This window comes from Doryrhamphus excisus, chromosome 16 (genome assembly GCF_030265055.1).
Source record: "Doryrhamphus excisus isolate RoL2022-K1 chromosome 16, RoL_Dexc_1.0, whole genome shotgun sequence".
NCBI classification, from domain to species: Eukaryota; Metazoa; Chordata; class Actinopteri; order Syngnathiformes; family Syngnathidae; genus Doryrhamphus; species Doryrhamphus excisus.
This window is the reverse complement of record NC_080481.1, coordinates 13,013,969-13,035,268: the sequence shown is the minus strand read 5'-3', so window position 1 is coordinate 13,035,268 and position 21,300 is coordinate 13,013,969. Positions and strand designations below refer to the sequence as shown.

The following is a 21,300-nucleotide window of genomic DNA, read 5'->3' as shown; positions in this document are numbered from 1 at the left end:
CCGCGACCCTCGTGAGGAAAAGCGGTAGAAAATGAATGAATGAATGAATGGTATTATTATATTCCAAATGACCGACATTAAACTTACTGCCGTGTTATCTTGATCCACTTAAGTCATTTGAAACTATGAAACTTTCTGTGCCTATTTTTTCCCCGATTTCTATGCATGTTGGGGTTGTTTGACAAAAAAAAAAACAAAAAACATAAAGCACAGGTTTCTATTTTTGATAATACCTTTCACCTGCAATGTATCCCCAACTATTTCTTACCCTCAACTTCCTTCGGAAATATCTTTATCTGTCTTCCAGACTCCCACACTGAATCTATTCTAAAGGTCTCCATGGGTCTGTTGTGGACCTTTAAAAGTATGTTGACAGTAATAGACCTCAGTCCTCTAGAGAAACTGGGTTTGCTGCAGCACTGTTGCAAATGCAGAGAGGTTCAGAGGAGCTCTACATAATAACTCCCTTGTCTAATTAGCGTGAGTGCTGTGTACATGTGTATACCGGCTGATGGGACAATCAAACACACACCACCTATTAATAAGAGAGATGTGTGTGTGTGTGTGTGTCTGCTCATGTACGTTTGCGAGTGCTGTTGTTTGTGCACGTGTGGTAATGAGAGCGTGCGCATGAAGTTGAGCATCACGTCGAGCATCAAGAGGAGAGGAACCAAGAGGCGCTGTCTAATCCTCCTGACGCGGTGTCATGGCCTAAATGGGATATTTACTCTGTAATTAGCAGGTTAGCAAGACACTGGGTATGTAATTGGGAATCTCAGTGACAAGACACATTATCCAGAGAGTCGGTGGTTGGGCCCCATCCTTCCCGTTGTCCATTATCCACACCATGGGACAACAGGAAAGGCAGATGAGGCGAAGAGAGGGGAGGGAAAAAAGTGGAAAAAAAAATGTTGGCAAGGAAGGGAGGGGGCTGCACAAATCACAAATATGCCCCAGTACAAAACTACAAGTGCCACATTTTTCATCTTCCAGGTAAGTGACATTGTGTCATTCAGGCGATGGAATAACATTTATCATTCCTAATTCTATCGCTTCTCAGATCGTCTATTAATCTCTGTCTGCTGTGTCATTGTCACCACATCTGTCCATCAGTGGCACAGAGTAGGTGAAGCTTGCGATAACAATGCTGCAGGAGCTCTCAGATAGCACAAAGACTTTCAAATATGTGCAATTTGCCATAACTAGTGGCAAATAGCTAAGATTTTTGGACATTAAAATAAAACCAAATACTTTTTTCCCTTTCACAGAAAGTGTCCCAGTATACTATAATCGTTCAAGCCACAGACATGGAGGGGAACCTGAATTTTGGCTTGTCCAACACAGCCACCGCCATCATCTCTGTCTCCGACATCAATGACAACCCCCCCATGCTGACCTCCAGAACAGTGAGTGGTTTCAATTTTTTTCAGATATGATGATGCCCAATTTGCATTTTCTGTGTAGTTGTTCACATTAGTCACATTACCAAAAAGACATGACATGAAAATGTGAACACAATGCATCCGGGAAGTGACATGCATCTCAGTCTTGGTATCTGCAGCAATGTCAAGGTGTCAGCATTTTCCTAACCAAATTTTGTATGGGCGATTAAGAACAAAGAGTTTCTTATATGCTACGTTACCACTCTGAGTTCATACACAGTAAGTCAGGGGTTTCCAGCCAGTAGCTCCTAAACACTTTTCAATTATCTCTCCAAAGACTTTATTCATTTATTATCAACTCCTATACTCTGTATATTAGAAATTAGGGTTCGTAGTTGGGTAGCACTTTGGGCGTGTGACCAATCACAGCGGAGGCAGGCCGTGGAAACACAAGAAAAAATACAGTTGAAATAGGTGCAGATTCTGGAAGATCTAGATTATTTTCTGTGCGGGTTATTGTGTGTAGCTGCTCTAAAGGAGTCCACAACTCAATACAAAGGGTCAAAAAATGAGCATTATAGATCCCCTTCAAGCTTCCAACATTGGTGTATGAGCATAGGTCATTAGGAATCTGACATAAACGTTCCTTAAGAACACACTTGAGTTGTACGTATTATGAACAAGAATATAGCAGAAGGACAATGGCAATGAATCAACAACAACTGGCTATCGCATGAATGTTTAAACTAAGACAACAGAGACTCTCAAGGAACAAACCTACTTTCTCTTGTAGAAAACACACCCACGCGCACCAGGAAATGACTAATCCATATCATTGATTTTCATCAGCAATAAACCCGGAGCTAGAAAAATGGTTAATGATTGTTGTCACGATAGTCATATTTAGAATAATGATTACATTAGAGAAGGTCGTTATAGGGTGTGAGGTAAAAATTAAAAGCCTAAACTAATGTACTGTAAGTAATGTATCATACCAGTGCAGGGGGTGGGTCAGTTCAGCAGTACCATAAATGAATTAATTAGCACAGCAGGAGATTTAGTGTTATTACAAAGTGTGCTGTACTTTATCATACTCCCTTAGTGGGCAGTAATCATTTATTTCTGCTAAATGTTCATGCCGGAGCAGGAGCTGGAAAGTGGAACCAATTGGATGTGTTGTTATTGATTGGATGTTACAAGTGTTGCCATCTCTAGCGTGAACTCTTTCTTGGCTCCTGGTGCGGGGAAGTGAGCAACAGGCCCGTGGGGCGCCGAGGCGCTGAGCTCGGCCGTATTAGGCGGCTCTTTGAGGTGGTAGCAGAGGTCTTAGCATTAGCATTTGGCATGCTGACAGACAGAAACTTGTATAAACGTCATGAACCGACTCGATGTGGACTCAGACGGTGGGTGGAGCTTGCACAATCATGTTTTCTCATAATGCCAAATAAGGTTCTGCCTTATGACTGGTTAGTATGCGTAAAGGATATGTTCCGAGCAAGTGTAGTATAAGATTAAAAGAATTTTAAAAAGCTGGCTGACTGGTGCAGACGCTTAAACAAAAGGTTGTAAGAAGAATGAAGCTACGAGCAAATGAACAATTATTCAATTTCAGGAGCAATTTTTTCAGCAAGTGTGATAAAGCACAGGCATTGTAAATCAGAGGCCCTTCATGTCTGGACACACTCCTTTCCCTGCATTAAGAGTCTCCTGTGACGGTGGTGTATTGATGTTGGTGGCCAGTAAAAGATTAGTGCTCTCCAACTTTCAGTTTAAGTGCATTTTCATCATTGCCAAACAGCAAAGTTATTGCTATCATGGTTATTGATGATAAAATTTAGTGGCGGTATCAGAGTCACCATGAGCAGAGCAATTCCACCCAATCACATCATAAATCACAGTGGTGGGTTGGCCAAAAAACATTTGGCTGAGAAGGCACGCCATTATGCAAATATTAAGTGTTTGCAATAAACCCCATAGGTGTTTTGGGTGTCCCAGAAATACACAGTTTGGGGATTTTTTTCACTTAATGTGTATGATTAATATTTAATCATGCTTATCAAAAGCTGACCTCTTTTTCATGGTGGAAAGGGTGGTGTTTGTGTATAAAGGCATGCACCACGGCATTTTTGTCTGTTGTTCAAACAAACGTGATCGAATATTTAAAATCTCTGACTATTTGTTCATGCAGTCTATCACAATCAGAGGTATGCCTCAGGATTTACCGCTAAAAATCAAATCGCAACACAACTGGTTATCAGCAGTAACCCAGATAAAGGTCCCGTTTGTTTCTTTAACAGCATTCTACAAAATTATGCATGTGCTGCAGGGTGGTATTATCCTGAAACAGCAAATCCCGGGAGCTGACGTGCCATTTGAGGTCTGTCGTCATACATATTGAATGATTTGAGGGTCTGTTTACAATTAGACAGATTCTGCAAAGATAGTGCTCATGATTATCTGTAGTTTAACTAATGATATGAATGGAATAATAAATGATAAAAGTCAAACACCAATAGGTTTGCCAAGTGGGGGATCAAACACACTGGTATTGAATGACGTAGTCTGTGTCAAGCTGTCAAACTGAAGCTTAGCTGAGAGGTTTTGCATTTTTTTTCCAATAATGACATGTTCAGCATCAATTTATTTATAATAATAAATAATAATTTTAATTTATAATAAAAAGCCAATCTGATATACCGATGTAGAACACGTAGAGATATCATTACATTTGTGAAGATTGCAGCAAAATGCAGTTAAAACTTTGTTGCTCTTAAGGACATTAAGCCCCACTAATACAAGGAGAGCAATGTTAATGATAATAATGAACTCACCATCTTCATTGAAATCGCAGGCGGGCTAATATTCCACTTACCATTCTAACTCGCGTTGTCTTAATGAAAGTGCTAAAACATCACACAGCAATGTAATATGAACAAGGAGAGCAATGTTAGAGGTCATAATGGACTCACCAACTTCATTGAAATCGCAGGCGGGCTAATATTCCACCTACCATTCTAACTCACGTTGTCTTAACAAAAGTGCTGAAACATCACCTAGCAATGTAATATGTAGATAAAAAACAGACAAGACTACTACCAAATAATGCAAAATAACCAACAACTACGTATGTGACCTTGAAACTATTAATAATCTATTCGCCATTTACAACAACAGTACAGCAAAGCACTCTGAGAAACAGGAAGAGATCCCGCGTTGAGCGCTGAGCGTACTACATCAACCTTGTATGTTCTCCATTTGTTTTGCATTTTCCTGGTTTCAGTTTCAAGTTGAGTCTGTACAGTACAGATAAATGAATACATATTATCACTTTCTCTAGTATTTCAAATCGGGGTGGCACTAAAAAATTCTGTCTTTTGGGGGGCATGACAGAAAATAATTGACAAACACTGCTATAAAAATATATGTGATGTTCCACATATCGGTATCGGTTGATATCGGAAAACAAGAAGAAAAAACTAGAAGGAAAACTAAGCTCAAGGTAGACAACAAACAGCCTAAGAAATAAGAAATAATCTGCAATTTATACACAGTGTGGATGACAGGGAAGACCAAAGAGCCCTGGTCATTGCTGTCTGCAAACAGACCTGATACTACTTGATTTTATTGAACTGGTTATCAGACGTCCGTGAAGAAAACATTGTTAAAAAAAACAACACGATTACACACATGTTCAGACTGCAGCCTACAACAGACTGCTACTGATCCCCATGTGGGCAGTGCTTTAGGACAACCGGAACCTGTGCATTGTCTTAAGAATGTCTCTGCACAGCTCTCCAGACGTAGGGCCCTAATCCACACTCAGCTGTTGGCTGTTTGCTGGTTGATGCGAAGGAATTATGACCCGTTCGAGTGTTTGGTCTGGGGCTTTGCTTTGATATCATACACTCATATAAGCGGGCTCAGTGTCTTCAACTATGTTTGTTAACCATGGTGACACGGTGACGCTGTGATGCTTCATGCCGGTTGACGCAAGAACATAAATCACAATCCGACCATGTGTGATCGCTTCTGAGTTGTAGGGTTGCTTCGTGGGGCCGCAGTTATAGCTGAGAGGCACACTCACCGCCGCCTCTGGTTCGTCTTTATCCCCTGAGCCTGTGTGACTTTGGTCAATCCCTACCATAACAGACATCTGACAGACAGCAGCTCACTCGTTGTCAGGCTTATCAGGACGTAGCACATGCGTTTGCACAGTGAGGGGACAGCTAAAAGCCACTCAAATACACTCAAACAGATGTTCGACCTCCTCCACTGGTGGTTTCGCTTTGTTTCCGCACTTTTTTTTTGTCTAAGGAACAGGACATTAGTGTGCATGAATGAGGGCTGGTGCAGAAAAAAAGCAGAAAACTTTCAGACAAGACTCCTGTGTGTGCATGTGCATTTCCCGTGTGCAATTGTGTTTACCGCTTGTTTGCAACTCAGCAGTACCGAAAGCAGGATCATTAAACTCACTATACCCGAAAAGCTACAAGGACGACTGCTTCACTTAAGATAAATGGAAGAGAAAAATAGGCTTTTTTGACGAAATTGCCACACTGCAACCGCTCAATACAAACCAAAAGAACATTTGTCAAAATAAATGATTTTGAAGTAACATTTGTCCCAATCTCTGCAGTTTTCCGGTGAGGTTCCTGAAAACCGTGTGGATGTAGTGGTGGCTAATCTGACGGTGATAGATGCCGACCAACCGCATTCCCCGAACTGGAACGCCATTTACAGGATCATCAGTGGAGATCCATCTGGCCACTTCACCATTCGCACTGACCCTGTAACCAATGATGGCATGGTGACGGTGGTAAAGGTAAGACAGTAGCCGCTTTCACTCTGCAGAGTCAGAGGTCATTATCACATCATTATTCTTTCTATTATTCCAAATGTCAAGCCACTTGTTAGCAAGGTATTCAATTGAATAGCAATTCAATGCAGAGTTGAGTAGACACAGACTGGAGTTTTTGCCTTTGGAATGACCCCTCTTGTCCAAAGTGAGGGAGTGGAAGTCTTTCTTAAAAACTCACACATTGACACCGGGGCTAGCAAGACCACTGTAGCAAATAAGGTATTGATTTCACAATTACAAAGGCAGCAGTTTTTATCCACTTATAATGAGCTACCTGCTGTAGAGAACAACAGCGACAGGAATGCTTTGTCATGTTGCTGTGTTCAGCCAACCGGCCGAAGGTTGTACTGGCTTGTTTACTGGCACATTTACCATAAAAGCAAACGGGCAGTGTAGTGTGTATTTGTGTGTTCTGTCTTATAGGCGTGTGTTCATCAAATATGAAGATTCTGCAGAAATAACTTCTTTACAAAGGACCGATCCCAGAAATCTCATCTCACATCAGCCAATAATGCTAAATAAATGATAGCATTTCCTGTGATTCCCCCATCACCTTGAGGAGTGCACGTTGGCATTTTGCTTCTCTTCATTATCTCTAGATGACTACCTTTTATAGTCCATCCCTCACCCTCCCTGATGTAAAATTCAACAGGCAGCCAAATAGCCGCCAGCTTCCATAGGGACCCGGGGGATGTTGTCAGGAAATCGTGAAATAAGAGATGGGACACCCCCTGGGAATGACAAGAACTAGACTGCCTCAACAAGTAAACAAAGAGTCTTAGATCAAGAAACGTAACGTGCAATGTTTCACATCAGACTGAATGCGATATCTAAAATCAAGATACTGGAAAAATCACTTATTTTTACCAGTGTGCTGCTTGCACATACATACACTTGAGATGCCACCGCAACCAGGTATCCACAATTCCCCATGGAGCACAAAGAGTTCTTCTGTAAACAAAGGCTAAGGTCTTAACCAAAACATGTCACATTTACACAGCTCTCAGTGGACACAATGAAAAGACATTCCCATTTCAGCATGCGGGTAATGGTTTTGCCAATAGAAGGACAAATGTGAAAATACTAATGCAACAGAAGCCTCTTGGTTTGGACTGAGTCATTAAGATATGTAAATAGTAGATGATGATCAACATGAAAAATGGGAACAAAAAGGAGGAATGAAGTGAGACAAAGATAAATTTTGGAGAGTGTCGTAATGAGCGGGTTAGAAGGTTGCCAACAATCAATTTTTGACAGAGGCAGAATGAATTACTGTGATTTCTGAGCCTTAGGGTATACTGGTATGTAAGAACGCACCCACTAAACTTGGGGAAAAAAAACATTTTAATATATATAGTATATAACCCGTAACTGTCTGCAAAGATAGTGCTCATGTTTATCTGTAGTGTCCACATGGTAATGGTAATGGTAATGGTAATTGGTTTTGTTTATTTGAACATGCATCAGATTACAATTGAGTGCATCACATAATCAGTTCACAGTTCCACATGTCCAAAAGGAGTAGGAAGAAGCAAAGCTTATTAAATCCTACCCCTCCATCTGGTACTTTTACAATCAGTAACTCTTACATTTGTTCACCTCCTGCTTTCCTAATAAGTTGTTGTTGTTTTTGTTTTTTTTGAACTTTTTGTAGTAACTGTCAATATAGTGACAGTGACATATATAATATATATGTATAGCACATCATGACTGGTTCAAGACTCTCCATCCTTGTATTTAGCAAACATCAACTGCTTGTATTGTTTCTTGACATGGGACATTTAGTACACAGAAAGATGTTACATTGAACGATTCTTTTAAACAGTGCAGAACAGTGCATCTAGCATGGCATACTGTACAAACATCGTACAAAAAGTAGCCTACCAGAAAAGTAATTAATCGCAGTCCTTCTACTGCAGCTAAAACCACTAAACTCATCTTCTGCACCACAACTGAACAGCTTCATAATTCCTTTGTCACACACTTTGTCAGTCTCCCTCTTTCGTCGTCGCTCTTGGAGTCACTTTTGTCTTGTGGCAAATTATTTATTGTCATTTACTCGAGATATCCTCTTCATCACGCAGTAGTCTTTCGAAACCCGCTGGTGATAGTGGACGGTTGGCAGTCCAAACAGAAGCTGTAGTAATTCTCCACTTGATCAAAACTACTTAAGATGTGACATGCTGCATAAGACTTCAAAATCTGATATTCGCGCCCACTTCACTCTTTCATGTAAATAGTTCCTGAAACTGCACTGCTGTTTTTTTTCCACTAATGCGGGTCCGAGTCGCAAGGGCAGCAGTCTCACTAGGTTTTCCCAGTCTTCCCAGTCTCCCAGGCCAGCTGTGAGACATAATCCCTCCAGCATGTCCGAGGTCTGCTGCAGTCTAAACATCATAGGAAATGTATTTTTTAGCCATAAAGCTCTAGCTGTATCACTGTACATGCCACAGGCTGGTGTGTAAAGTATAAGACGTCTTATACACCGGAAGAGGGGTGTTTTCTGACTCAATATATGCTTATGTTAATGTGGTTAAGCTATAAATGTACTTATGTGCACCATGGGGTCATACAATATGCGCTTCCATTTACTCGCTGCTAACATACACACAAACATTTAGATGTGTTGTCAACAAAGAGGTCTTATTAGTAATTTAAATATCACACACTCTACTGTATGTCCGCTGAAAGCACTCCATACAGATGCTGTATCTCATTAGCATCACCATCACACCCTGCAGAAAGAAGCCTTGGGGAAGTAATCATCACTCGCCTATTTAAAGATGCACCACTTTACTTACAATCTGCACATTGATCTTATTTTTATGTATTTGCTCACTGCTGGCTTTTCAACCTAAACATGTAGTCTTCATTAGGAACATACATAACTGTCACTCTTAGCTCATATAGAAGCTGTCTACCATAGCTCACACAAACACACACGCTCACAAAGGGTGTTGACAGGCTGTCTAGTTGATGTGACTACACGGGATGAGTCGGATACTCGTTATAAATGAGTATCCGTTACGGATAATGCATTTTTGCTAGATACAAGTATGAAACGAGTACATGATCATTTTCCGTATTCGTGTTTAAAGAAAATACTCATTATGTATTCACTCTTGACGCTCTGTGTTTGGGCAGTAAATTACGAACAGTATTTACTAAAAGTAATCCTCTACTCTCTCCACTCTTCTTCCAGCCGGTTGACTTTGAGATGAACAGAGCCTTCATGCTGACAGTGGTGGTGTCTAACCAGGCCCATTTGGCGAGTGGAATCCAGTCCTCCCTCCAGTCCACAGCAGGGGTAACCATATCTGTGCAGGACGTCAATGAATCCCCCTATTTTCCCACAAACCCGAAACACATCAGATTTGCCGAGGGTGTTCCTGCTGGCACAAGCCTGACGACCTTCTCAGCGTCAGATCCTGACCGACTACAAATGCAGCAGACAATCAGGTATGACATACGGTATATCCAATAGCTGGAATTATACAGATGTCATATTTGCTCTTTTCAAATGGATGACAATTACATTGAAAGACATTGCCAGACTGAGCCTTGACGTTTTGCTCGTATTACATCGTTATTAATAAAAATTTGCTAATGCTAGAAGTCCATTGGGCCGGTGCCAGTTCGCGACAAAGATTATGTGATTGGCACATAGTGGCACGCTGTGACGCAGAATTAATTTTCGCTCGGCATGTTGCCATGTTGCCGTTTTTCGGCGCCACGGCGAGCCACTACCCGCCAATCACATAATCTTTGGTGCGAACTGGCGCTGGCACAGTGGACTCCTAGCATCACATCTCCCTCATGCACTGACACCAGCCCAAAAAGCCTAGCTTTTGGTAATTTGGGGTCAGAATTCTACATGGGACTATATTTAAAGTAGCATCCATCACTCTAAAGCACTAAAGGAAGAAAAGTTTATGAGACAGTGGAGAACCCTAAGTAAGGAGGCTCTTAAGGTAAATAGTGAGTAATACCCTCTGGGCTAATTGGAGTTGCGTGTGTTCTGTAAGTTGCACAAAAAGTACATTGCAGGTACACACAAGTCATAGTTCAGCAAGTCCAGGAGCTGCCTTGCATTGATCTGCAGGGCTCACGTCTCTTTATAGAAACACCAAGGTTATGATCTACTGTATACCTTGCATAGTGCAGTGCAGCAAGTGTATTGGTTAGAACAATTCCATCTCTCAACTTAAACTCACATCCTTACTTTCATTTTGTCATTGTAATTAATTTCACGGCTATTGGAAGACGATGGGATGCTCAAGTCACCAGCTATGTGTGTTTACCCAAAGAAAGAGCAAAACACCGCAGTTAATATAACCTAAGTTAGCAAGATCACTTTGCCAGCAGAGAGCAATCAGTCACAGGGTTCCTAAAATGGAAGAATGTATAACATGTATAATATGACAAAAAGCTGTATGTGTTTGTTGGGATATACAAGGTGTCATGACACTTAAAGGTATAGTGTGAGAATGGTTGATGCAGTGAGACAGGAGGGATTCCAGCATGTCAGCTGACTCTGGGTCAAGGTTTGAACCTGACAGGTGCTTGTCAAAGGTGGGACAGGCTGTCAGCATCCTTTTGGGGATGGGAGGAAGGCAGTGTGGACAGGTCTAGGTGGGAGTGCACGTATGGGAGGAGGAAATGAAGGGGAAGCATCATGCATCACCTATCAGACACCCGACCTGTAAGGTCGAGACATGGGACCAGAGACACTGGCATAAATGATTACCCAAACCGCCTTGGCTAAGCTGGAGACATGCATTTTTCATCCTCAGGGTCGGGGGTTTGAAAAATAAATGTCATGCTTCTCCCCGCTGCTTGCTAAGATCACTAACCTGCCAGGCCTAATCATACATCCAGCTGCACACACACAACAGCCAAGTCCCGAATGAGGAAAACCTTCAGGTGGAGGGAAGCTCGGAAAAGCAATGACAATGAGACCAAATAAGGAAAATTAAGTGGATGGCAAATACATTTTTATACTTCCAAATAACACGGACAAGCTAAAGATTGTAGTGCAGGATTACTTCAAGACAATGACCTCCGGTTCCAGTTTTCAGTTGTGAACAGGCTGTTAACAGGCTGGTTTTTTAACCCGAGTTCAATTCCACCCTCGGCCATCTCTGTGTGGAGTTTGCATGTTCTCCCCGTGCATGCGTGCGTTTTCTCCGGGTACTCCGGTTTCTTCCCACATTCCAAAAACACGCTAGGTTAATTGACTCCAAATAGTCCATAGGTATGAATGTGAGTGTGAATGGTTGTTTGTCTATATGTGCCCTGTGATTGGCTGGGAACCAGTCCAGGGTGTATCCCGCCTCTAGCCCGAAGACAGCTGGGATAGGCTCCAGCGCGCCCGCGTCCCTCTTGGGGATAAACTGTAGAAAATGAATGAATGAATGTTACAAACACAGTTGGACTCACGCAGTTAATAAAACAAAAAGATGCGCACCATATTGTAAGATAACCAAATTATCGAGGCAAAAATTTCTGCATAAATTTTCTATGTAAACCAAAACATATTCTAACCAAGGTCCTGCTGTGTAATGTTGTATTTATGTGCTTTCCCGAGTTTTTACGTCATGTTTAATTTAAACTAGTTTATTCCCTTCAAGCATGTACTGTATACTTATTTTAATATATAATGACCACCACCTCCAGTGGCGATTGAATACCGAGACTACCCCCTTTGCGTATTTCAACAACAATACATTATATAAATACACAGCAGGGGCATAATGCAGCAAATAATTTATCAGTAAAAAAGTTCGACACTATGTCAAACCTCCGCTGGAAAGACAGACACCGGGCAAAATCCCGAAACATGCAGTTGGGGCTCAAATTGGTTTGTTCCTAATGAGGGTATTACAAGTACTGTAGATCATCCAACCGTGTTGGTACTTCCAGGTTACATCTCATTCAGGCCCTCTCTCGCCTCCCACCAACGGGCTCTTTCCCTTGTCTTACCCATTTATCCCCCCATCCTGCTGTGATGGATTCACAGTGTTCCTGCTGAGAATTTCACAGCCCGCCAGGTAGTGTCCGTGGGCTTTGCTGGCCTGTGTAAAAGCTTCCAGAGTGTGGGAATGTCATCGCTGTGATCCCTTTTGGAAACGTGCTGCTTCACCGAGGATCATTCCCACTGCCTGCTGGGACAATCCCATCTTCTTTGCTGCAGGATAGAGATTATGTTGTCCTGTCCACCCCCACTACTTCCCACCCCGCAATCATCCAAGCTTTCATTCTCTTCCATTTAAGAGGAAATACTTGCTTTATTTGATGTAGCATAAATACAGAAGTGGGGCACACAATGACACGGAGGACACCACAGTTCAATAAACACAACACAAGGTTGAGGTCAAATCCATTTCAATTTGAATGCATTTGAAAGCTGCAAGTGTGTGTCAAATTGAAGCATGGCATTTAGTAAATAAAATACAATTGATGCAGGAACCTTGTTGTGAAAGGCCAATATGCCCAATGTCCTCCACGACATGCCATAGTGAGATTGCAACCAAGAGAGGTGGAAGTTGATGAACTCCATCACTGAGGGAATGCAATGTGGATATGAAGGCACCAGCAGGTATAAAAAAAAAATGTATGAATACAGAAGTAGAGCAAGATGAGGTGAGGGGCGGCAGGTTGGGAGAGAGATCAGATAGAATTGGAAGTGTGGCATGTGCCAAAAGCAACAAATGAGAAACAGGAACAAGTGAGATCAGAGTAAGATAGGGTTGCAGTTGGGGGAGCGATCCTCTCTTCCTCCCCTTGTTCCTCATCCCAGGGGTCACTCTGTGAGCTCATATTCATGTTTGAAGATTGGTACCTGGATCTTAGCGTCCTGTCTTTGGGAATTTTTGCAAACACCCTAAAGAATGTACAGAGTGTGACTCTAGCAGACAGTTTAACCCTGTGATGATGTGAACCGCATGCAACAAAAGGATACACTGTCGGTTGCTGCAGTGCTTAACAAAAAAGGTAATTGACTTCAATGTCTAGTACATAGGAGTGAAAAATGGGGTGAAATTGACTGTAGACTGCAAGCTCTGAAGCAGAAGTCAATAAAGAATTAAACTCTGTGAAGGTTAGGGACTTGTGATTTAATATCGGTGTGTAAATGCAGACTATCTAGAAATGCACACACTCAAGAGAAAATGCATAATTGCTTTTAAAGCATGAAAAGTTACACTAATTTATCCATCAACTTGTGCCTGTGTCTTTAGGTACTCCAAGCTGAACGACCCGGCGGACTGGTTGTCAATCAACAGAACTAACGGTCAGATAGTGACCACGGCAATACTTGACAGGGAGTCTGTTTATGTCAAAAACAACATATATGAAGCCACGTTCCTGGCGACGGATAACGGTAAGAAGTTATCTTCAATAAATATACATTCCAATTTGTTACTTTAACTTGTATTATGAGTTTAAATGACCTAATACTGCACAATGAACACCCACCCTCGGGCATCACTGTGTGGAGTTTGCATGTTCTCCCCATGCATGCATGTTTTTTTTCTCCGGGTACTCCGGTTTCCTCCCACATTCCAAAAACATGCTAGGTTAATTGGCGACTCCAAATTGTCCATAGGTATGAATGTGAGTGTGAATGGTTGTTTGTCTATATGTGCCTTGTGATTGGCTGGCGACCAGTCCAGGGTGTACCCCGCCTCTCACCCGAAAACAGCTGGGATAGGCTCCAGCACCCCCGTGACCCTCGTGAGGAAAAAGCGGTACAAAATGAATGAATGAATGCACAATGAACACAATACATACACAAATTCACATGACCTCATTTCTGTTTTTGGCCATGACTGTATATTATATTTTCGGAAGCAACACCTTCATTTAGATGCTATACTGTTCCTCCTGGTGATCTCACACTCCTTCTCACCCTCACCCATGAACCAGATACACATTCAGTACAGGCACCAACTCACTTCTGACCCGAAGGAAACTATTCAGGGCATTCCTCAGCGGATAACCATGGCCTCAGACGCATATCATTTCTACACTGCAAACTGCCTCAGTGAATGCTTAACGTCTCAAGAATCCAAAGAGAACCACCAATCCTACACACAAATAGCAATGAGGGGGATCTTGAAGTGTAGTTGCACCCTTGGGAGTCTGTCTGTGTAGATCAACAACACAATTTATGATGAGGCCTAGCCCTGAAGGTGCCCCAGTGTTTACTGAGAGTGTTTTGAACATAGGAACGCCTCTCACATGGGTGATGTTATACTGCGATGGAAATGTATTTGGATTGAATTAAAACAATGTATGCATTTGGGTAGGCTTTGAGGAATTTGAGGACACTGGGTTATGTGCTGTGCAGACAGGGGAGGAGTTAGCGGAAATCTTGGATTCATGCAGCTGGTCGCACTGTTGATCCTCTCCTCTTCTCTCGCTTATCGTCCGTGCACGCCCGTCTTCTCTCTCCTTCCCTCTCGCGCAATCCATTTGGCATACATATCATTTGTTCTGCCTCAAAGTTCAACCGCAAGCTTAAACGAGCACAAACTCAATCACAGCAAACCAATATGTTTGCCCTTTTCTCAAATGGGAGTACAGTCGCCCCCCCACCCCCCTCCTCCTTTTTTTTTTTAATTGCTTTATCAGGGACAGGCAGCTGGCTGTTTACCTTAAGTTTTGCTCACTGTCAAACACTAGTTTATATTAAAGCTTATGCGTGTCTGAATGTGTCTCATTTGCAGCACTTATATAAAACATATCAGTCGGTGTGCTTGCAATGCCTGACAGTAGCAGATGTTATGAAGGGTAACCTGCTGCAAAGAGTCATGCACCTATTGTTTGGACTTCACAGGAAACTAATTTGCATATAGTTTCATCTTTCCTGATATTTTCCAACATTGTTTCTGGGTAAATACAACACAAAAAAACTCAGTCAGGGACCAGCCTGTCACAAGAGGTGCAGTCACATGATTATAGTGCAGAATTTGATTGATGTAAACTTTATTTTCTGTAACGTGACTAGTTTACTATGTGATAACAGACTGTGGCGAGCGTAAAAGATGAGCCGCCAGCACTTCAGGGTTATGTTCATGTTGACTTTGTGGGCGGCGCTGAAGTGCCAGCCGTCATAAGCAGGATTAGGGTAAGATGTGCTCAAATACTGAGTAGTAGTAGGAGGAGACATGGGGAGGTTGTGGCAGCCACATGCCAAATATCAAACAATCACGTAACCTCACACCTTTGACACACATTTCCTTCATTATGCTTTTGTTGATGTGCAAATATGTGACGTGCCAAACGTATTCTATATTCTATATTCACCGTGCCAATGCCGCTGTCACATAAAGCGCTGAATACAAATCCTTTTGAGGAACTTCCACAAACATAATTATTTATTTAGCTGGTTAAAACCCACATAATTCGCCTATCAACCGCAGCAAGCTGCTTCGCCTTGTCCCTCGTACATGGGATTAGCAAAGCAGCAGTATGGGAAATTGTGTGTGTGCATGCATGCGTGTGTGTGTTTGAAGGTAACAGTTTTGTTTTTTACTGCATTATACACTGCATATTAAGTATGTAGATGGCATATAATAAATGTGAAGGTAGCCACAGGTTGCTTACCATCTTAATATGCTAATTTAATTTAATTACTTGATGAATGTGACTTTTAAAGAAAAAGGTTACCAATTTGTAGGAGGTAGTGTCTTTGTCATTGGAGTGGTGAATATGGAACTTTACTTTTGTGGCCCATTCATCAGATGTTGGTTTTTCAGACATTTATTATAGAGGCAAACACTAACATACAATATAAAGTGTGTATCGCATGTGGGGGGGGGGTCTTTACACAGGCCATTATTGATTTATTATAAGCCAATAGGTATTGGAACATTGTTTTCTTGAGTAGTTTATCTTGCGTCCAATATGAAACTCTTTGTTGACAAATTCACATTCATTAAAGTAGTACCGTATTTTTCATTAAGAGGTAAAACACGTATAGAGTGTTCCTTTGCTTCTTGGTAGAATTATTTTCAGTGTACATATAGTAAATATAGATAGTGTAGATATAGTTTTTAGGTATAGTTTCCCAAACTACCCATCAATAAGTGAAATCCGCGATAGTAGCCATCTTTATAACACTCAAACAAGTTCAAACCTTCGTTAGCATTTTAACGAGGTTGGACACACAAAGTTAATAAGTGACTCACGCATATCTGGATCTGTTCCACTGTACTGTAGAGTTTTTGTATCCTCGTTAAAACAAGGCTCCTGTCGACACAGGACTTGTTGCTCAAATGACAATAGGGTGAAATAAGAATAAAAACTGATACATGTTCATTCCAGTTGTGTAAGATGTGAGATTAGAGTACTTTGTGCAATACAATCTAATACAAAAATGCATTCTTCAAAAGTGCATTGGCAGACAGGACGCCTTTATCATCGATATCGGCCATAGTCGGCATAAACACACACACACAGGCAAGGACTCATTTGATTGTGTTACAGTCATCGTTATTTTGCATCTTTATGTGAGTGGATGAGCTATGACCTGCGTCTGCATCGACAGTGATGCGTTTCATTTGCCTGCAAGGCTAAACGGGGACTTGGAGAGCACCACTGTCAAAAGTATTTCTGTCAAGGAGAAAAATTCTCCTCCCACTCTCCCAACATTATAATTGCTGGGGATTCTCAAGTCTTCTATTTTTTGTTATTTATTTATTTTTATTTTTTTTATGTGGCTATTTGGCTTCATTCCGTCAGCCTTCAACTGCTGAACCCAGTGAAACCACCCCCATCCCCCCTTTTCACAGCACACATCTTCTCTTGGCATCTTTTTCTCTTGACATGATATGGTTTTCTCTACACGCCCTCCCCCCCTTCTTTCTTGCTCCCAGGCTCTCCTGCAGCCAGCGGCACCGGCACACTGCAGATCTATCTGATAGATATTAACGACAACCCCCCAGCACTTACACCCAGGGAGTCTCAGATCTGTGAGCAGATGAACAAGAATGCCAACGGTGTCAATATCACTGCTGCTGACGCCGACATTGACTCCAACGCTGGGCCTTTTGTCTTCGAGCTGCCCACATATCCTTCAAGCATCAAACGCAACTGGACAATTACACGAATCAGCGGTGAGAGGAAATTACAAAAATATCTCCCATAATAGGCCAATATTCATACCTGTATTCTTATGAGCTCAATAAGATCATGAGCCTGAGTTTTGATTCACACTCTTAGAGGAATTTATTAAACATGAATAAGTATTGTTTGAGTATCAATGCAATTTTAGAAACAAAAGTCAATATAATGTAGTTTCACGCCACTGTATGCTACAACCAATCATAAACATATAGCATTCTTAAAAATGTCTTGTTTGGGATTTCATAATAATACTACTTCTCCTTTCTCTGCACAGGCAACTATGCCCGCCTGAGTCTGAGATACCAGGTCTATTTGGAGCCAGGCATGTATGAGGTCCCAATAACTGTGTCCGACTCGGGAAATCCGACCTTGTCCAACAGGTCGGTCATCAAAGTGAAAGTGTGTCCATGTGATCAAAATGGAGATTGTACTGCAGTGGGTGCTGTGGCAGCCACCGGCTTGGGAACCGGAGCCATCATCTCTATCCTGATCTGCATCATCATACTGCTCAGTGAGTATCATCTGTGCATAACACACAATACCTTGTGGTTCTTTACCATGTCATTAACACAACTATACACATTTAATATGAACAATTGATTGGTGAGGATTTGTGCTCCCTAGCTGCCTGGGGATGTCTAATCGTTAGGTGGCATTATTGACTTATGCAACCAATATATGTTTGCCTTACCTTACAATAATACATATACATTACTTTACTATATGTTATATGTTACAGTCACAGTTGTCAAAAGTAGTCTTAGAAAGTAGTCAATGGACATCAGAGATATGTGCATCATTTTGCACGTAGAAGTACCGAAGCTTATCTCTTGAGTGGTAACCTTTTCAGTACTGCTTGTATCTATACTGCAATACTGCAACATTCTTTGGAAGATAAAACTATATTGCAGAATAATAAGAAAACCCAACGTTTAGTACTTCCATACATTCATTCATTCATTTTCTTCCGCTTATCCTCGCGGGGGTGCTGGAGCCTATCCCAGCTGTCTTCAGGCAAGAGGCAGGGTACACCCTGGACTGGTCGTCAGCCAATCACAGGGCACATATAGACAAACAACCATTCACACTCACATTCATACCTATGGACAATTTGGAGTCGCCAATGAACCTAGCATGTTTTTGGAATGTGGGAGGAAACCATAGAAACCATAGAAAACCCACGCATGTACGGGGAGAACATGCAAAGTCCTCACAGAGATGGCAGAGGGTGGAATCGAACTCGGTCTCCTAGCTTTGTGGTCTACGCGCTAACCACTCTCCACCATGCAGCCTACTGCCATACAAGTTTGTCTAATTCCTAACCTTGTTGATGACTTTTTCTTCTATGTCAGAGCAAGAACGTTTTAGGTCTTATCGGCTAAAGCCAGTAAACTCGACAGTTTTCTAGTTGTAGTCATTAAAGTCATATGAGGCAGAGTCTAAATAACAAAAACTGAAGAGAAGAGCAAAGCGAGCACATGACCACAACAAAATAAGACATCTTATTGTGTTTCATACAGCTTTGGAATTCGTCCCATTTATGTTTGAGTGTCTTTGCAGGCATGGTACTGCTGTTTGTGGTGTGGATCAAGCGCAGAGAGAAGGAGAGGCACACCAAACAGCTGCTCATTGACCCGGAGGATGATGTCAGAGACAACATCCTGAAATACGACGAAGAAGGTGGGGGCGAAGAGGACCAGGTGAGATCCCAGGAGAAGAAACTCACACACATGATCTCTAATTTGACCTCTTGTACCCCTGATTACATCTGTGCCACCCTCTGGACTTGTAGGACTACGACCTGAGTCAGCTGCAGCAGCCTGACTCTTTGGAGCACATCATAAGCAAGCCTCCCGGTGTCCGCAGAGTGGATGAACGGCCCATCATCCCTGAATCCCAGTACCCGATCAGACCTGTGGTGCCCCACCCTGGAGACATCGGGGACTTTATCCATGAGGTGAACACACACTTGGACACGAGTGACATGTGTACATGATTATATTTCGATTGTTTCTCCTTCAGTAGGTTGGCTTTTCAATTGTCATTGGCCCCGACATTTAATACATGTGCCCACAGAAAGGACATTCATTTTATTTTACATCTGTATGTTGCTCTAATAGCACAGACTTTACATTTTCACGCGTGCAAACACAAACACACACACACACCTAAAATGTCGGCACTCTGATGTGAGAAAATGCTGATTGACAGACTTCTGACAGCATGTTCACACTTGAGAGGTGTTGGCAGCTGTTCAGCTTTGATCCATCCAACCTTGTCTCTCATTCACACACACACATACACACACCTGATCCCGTTCCAGCAGCCTAGTAAACACAAACACAACAAATACGCAGCATTCCTGCCACCCGCTTAGTCCCCAGGGATGGAGGCAGTTTCGATTTTTACATTTCTATCCGTTGCCTCTTCGTGTATTGAAGGGAAGTGGATGGAGACCCCGTCGTCTGGCCAACTTTTTTTTGTCAATGGTCCTCCTTTGTCATACATAATGTATGTCAATCCAATTAATCAGTTCGAGACACCTTCAGATATGAACAAAAAATACATAACATAGAGAATAATTGTAGATTTACATGCAAAATACATATAAATGACAAATCACTTTGAACTTTAGTGAGCATTTTTTGTGCACAACAACAAGGACGGTTGGAGTGTAGCTCTTTGTCTTCAACTGTCACCCTTGTGGCACAAAAAACTACCCATAGCGTCTGTTTCTAGTGTTTTACCTGGATGGATTGTGTCCATGCACAAAACAATGCAAAACAATGAATTACAAAGGAAATGGATAGTTGGGTGGCACCTCTCCAGCACTGTGTATGCCTGCCTTTTTTTTTTACATTTTCCAAACCAGACTCTGCTGGCCTTAATTCCGTCAACAGAATCACTTTTTTTTTTTTGCTAAATCCATACGTAGCAACTTGCCTTCCCACAAATGATGCTGTCCGAAACAATCACACCACAAGCAACACCAACTGTTTTGTTAACACCTTTACTGCTTTTGCAGTGTTTCTCACACTCACCACTCTAAACTTTAGAGAGACGGCACTGCTTTAACTTTATACTGTATTGCACGTAAAGGGTGTACTACAACAGTTGCACACAGTATTGTAAAGGTAACTGAGGTATTTTATGCTAGGAGCCCATTGGGCCGGCACCAGTTGGTGCCAGTTCGTGCCAAATATTATTTGATTTGCACGTAGTGGTTTGCTATGGCGGCAGAGCAAGCAATTCCAGTGGATTCCAATAGGTGGATTGTTTGCGCCATTTGGTTCCACTTGGTGGACACTTTGTGCCGATTGCTTGATGCAAGTGGGGTGATGAAAATTTTAAAAATTTAGAAATTTTCTTGCCACCAAACTTTTTGCCGCCGTTATGGGCCATCACAAGCCAGTTGGGAGGCAGTTTGAACCACTGCACGCCACTAGGCACCTTATTGGCGCCACAGCAAATTTGCATTGACGTGAACTGGCACCAACTGGCGCCGGCCCAGTGGACTCTTAGCATAACAAGAACTGAGAACTGAATTTTAACATAAATCAATCATACGAAAACTGGACTGTACTTATAAACAAGAGTTATGTTATGTTATGTGCTCTTGTACAAATCCTGAATACAAGGAACAAAACCACTATCAATTCAGTCAATGTAATTTGACATGGTTGCACGTGATGGAGCCGTCCATTTTTCTTTCTGTCAGCGATATCCTCAAACGTTTTTATCTTTTGTCAAGGTCAAAGATAGCAAAGATCCTTAAGATTAATGTAACAGCCCCTGTTTTCAACCTAAATTGGTAGGCAGGTTGGTGAATTGTAAGGTATTTTGTGACATTTAAAGTGAGCATTTAACCTATCCCTGAGTAATAGTGGGTTGGAAACATGTCACACGGACCAGATGCACAAGTTATAGCAG

General features: G+C 41.9%; 1 protein-coding gene across 2 annotated transcripts in view; it reads left to right on the top strand.

Annotated features, from left to right (window-relative positions):
• Positions 1-21,300, top strand: part of LOC131104687 (cadherin-4-like) — a 248,021-nt gene that overhangs the window by 220,797 nt on the left and 5,924 nt on the right. For both annotated transcript variants that reach the window (XM_058052160.1, XM_058052161.1), the window contains exons 9-16: positions 1,269-1,406; positions 6,019-6,204; positions 9,443-9,699; positions 13,479-13,621; positions 17,121-17,360; positions 17,645-17,881; positions 18,931-19,070; positions 19,163-19,327. In XM_058052160.1, coding sequence (XP_057908143.1) covers positions 1,269-1,406; positions 6,019-6,204; positions 9,443-9,699; positions 13,479-13,621; positions 17,121-17,360; positions 17,645-17,881; positions 18,931-19,070; positions 19,163-19,327 — 1,506 coding nt within the window. The remainder of the gene's footprint in view (positions 1-1,268; positions 1,407-6,018; positions 6,205-9,442; positions 9,700-13,478; positions 13,622-17,120; positions 17,361-17,644; positions 17,882-18,930; positions 19,071-19,162; positions 19,328-21,300) is intronic.